We start from the raw sequence: 621 nt of genomic DNA, 5'->3' as shown, positions 1-621 counted from the left end.
CCCCCCACCCCCACCCCCCGAGCTGGCGGGACCCCGAAGCTGCCTGAAGACCGGCCGCACCTTGAACTCCTGCTGCTTGGCCACCGTCACCGGCATGTGTCCCAGGAGGAGCGGGTGCCGGTCCTTCTTGACCTGGTTCCCGTCGTCCTCCACGCAGAACCAGCCCAGGTGGTTGTCCTCCTCTGTCGCGTTGGAGGGAGGGGGGAGGACAGCGTGAGGGGGCTCCCCCCGTGGGGGACGGGGACTCACCTGCCTCATTCCCGGAGCGGGACCCCCCTTCCCTCCAGGGGCGCACCCGCCACCCCACTTCACACAGGGTCGCAGGTGAGCGATGGGGTGGGGGGCGCCCAGGGAGAGGGAGGGGCGTGACCTCCCGCGGGAGCACGTGGGCTGCGTTTTCTTATCTTTGTTCTGTTTTTTGGGGCTTTTTTTAGCAGCTGAGCTGTTCAGTTCAGAGACAGATGAGAAGGAAGCCTTTCACCGGAGTGAGGGTTCACCCCCGAGGCCTTCGCGCTCCGGTGAGCACGGGATCGCGCCGAGAAAGCGGCTTGTTTCAGGCTCACTTCCTGTTTGCGGGTCACCCTGCGCCGGGCTGGGGACCCTCCACGTGCAGGAGCCACG

General features: G+C 66.7%; 1 protein-coding gene across 1 annotated transcript in view; it reads right to left on the bottom strand.

Annotated features, from left to right (window-relative positions):
- Positions 1–621, bottom strand: part of ARHGEF10 (Rho guanine nucleotide exchange factor 10) — a gene marked incomplete at its 3' end in the record, with an annotated part of 48113 nt that overhangs the window by 11616 nt on the left and 35876 nt on the right. Inside the window, exon 21 of the mRNA XM_006773930.1 lies at positions 61–182. Within this exon, the coding sequence (XP_006773993.1) occupies positions 61–182 (122 nt within the window). The remainder of the gene's footprint in view (positions 1–60; positions 183–621) is intronic.

Source organism: Myotis davidii, unplaced genomic scaffold (genome assembly GCF_000327345.1).
Source record: "Myotis davidii unplaced genomic scaffold, ASM32734v1 scaffold807, whole genome shotgun sequence".
NCBI lineage: Eukaryota > Metazoa > Chordata > Mammalia > Chiroptera > Vespertilionidae > Myotis > Myotis davidii.
The sequence above is the reverse complement of the archived record's forward strand: the minus strand, read 5'-3'. Positions and strand labels throughout refer to the sequence as shown.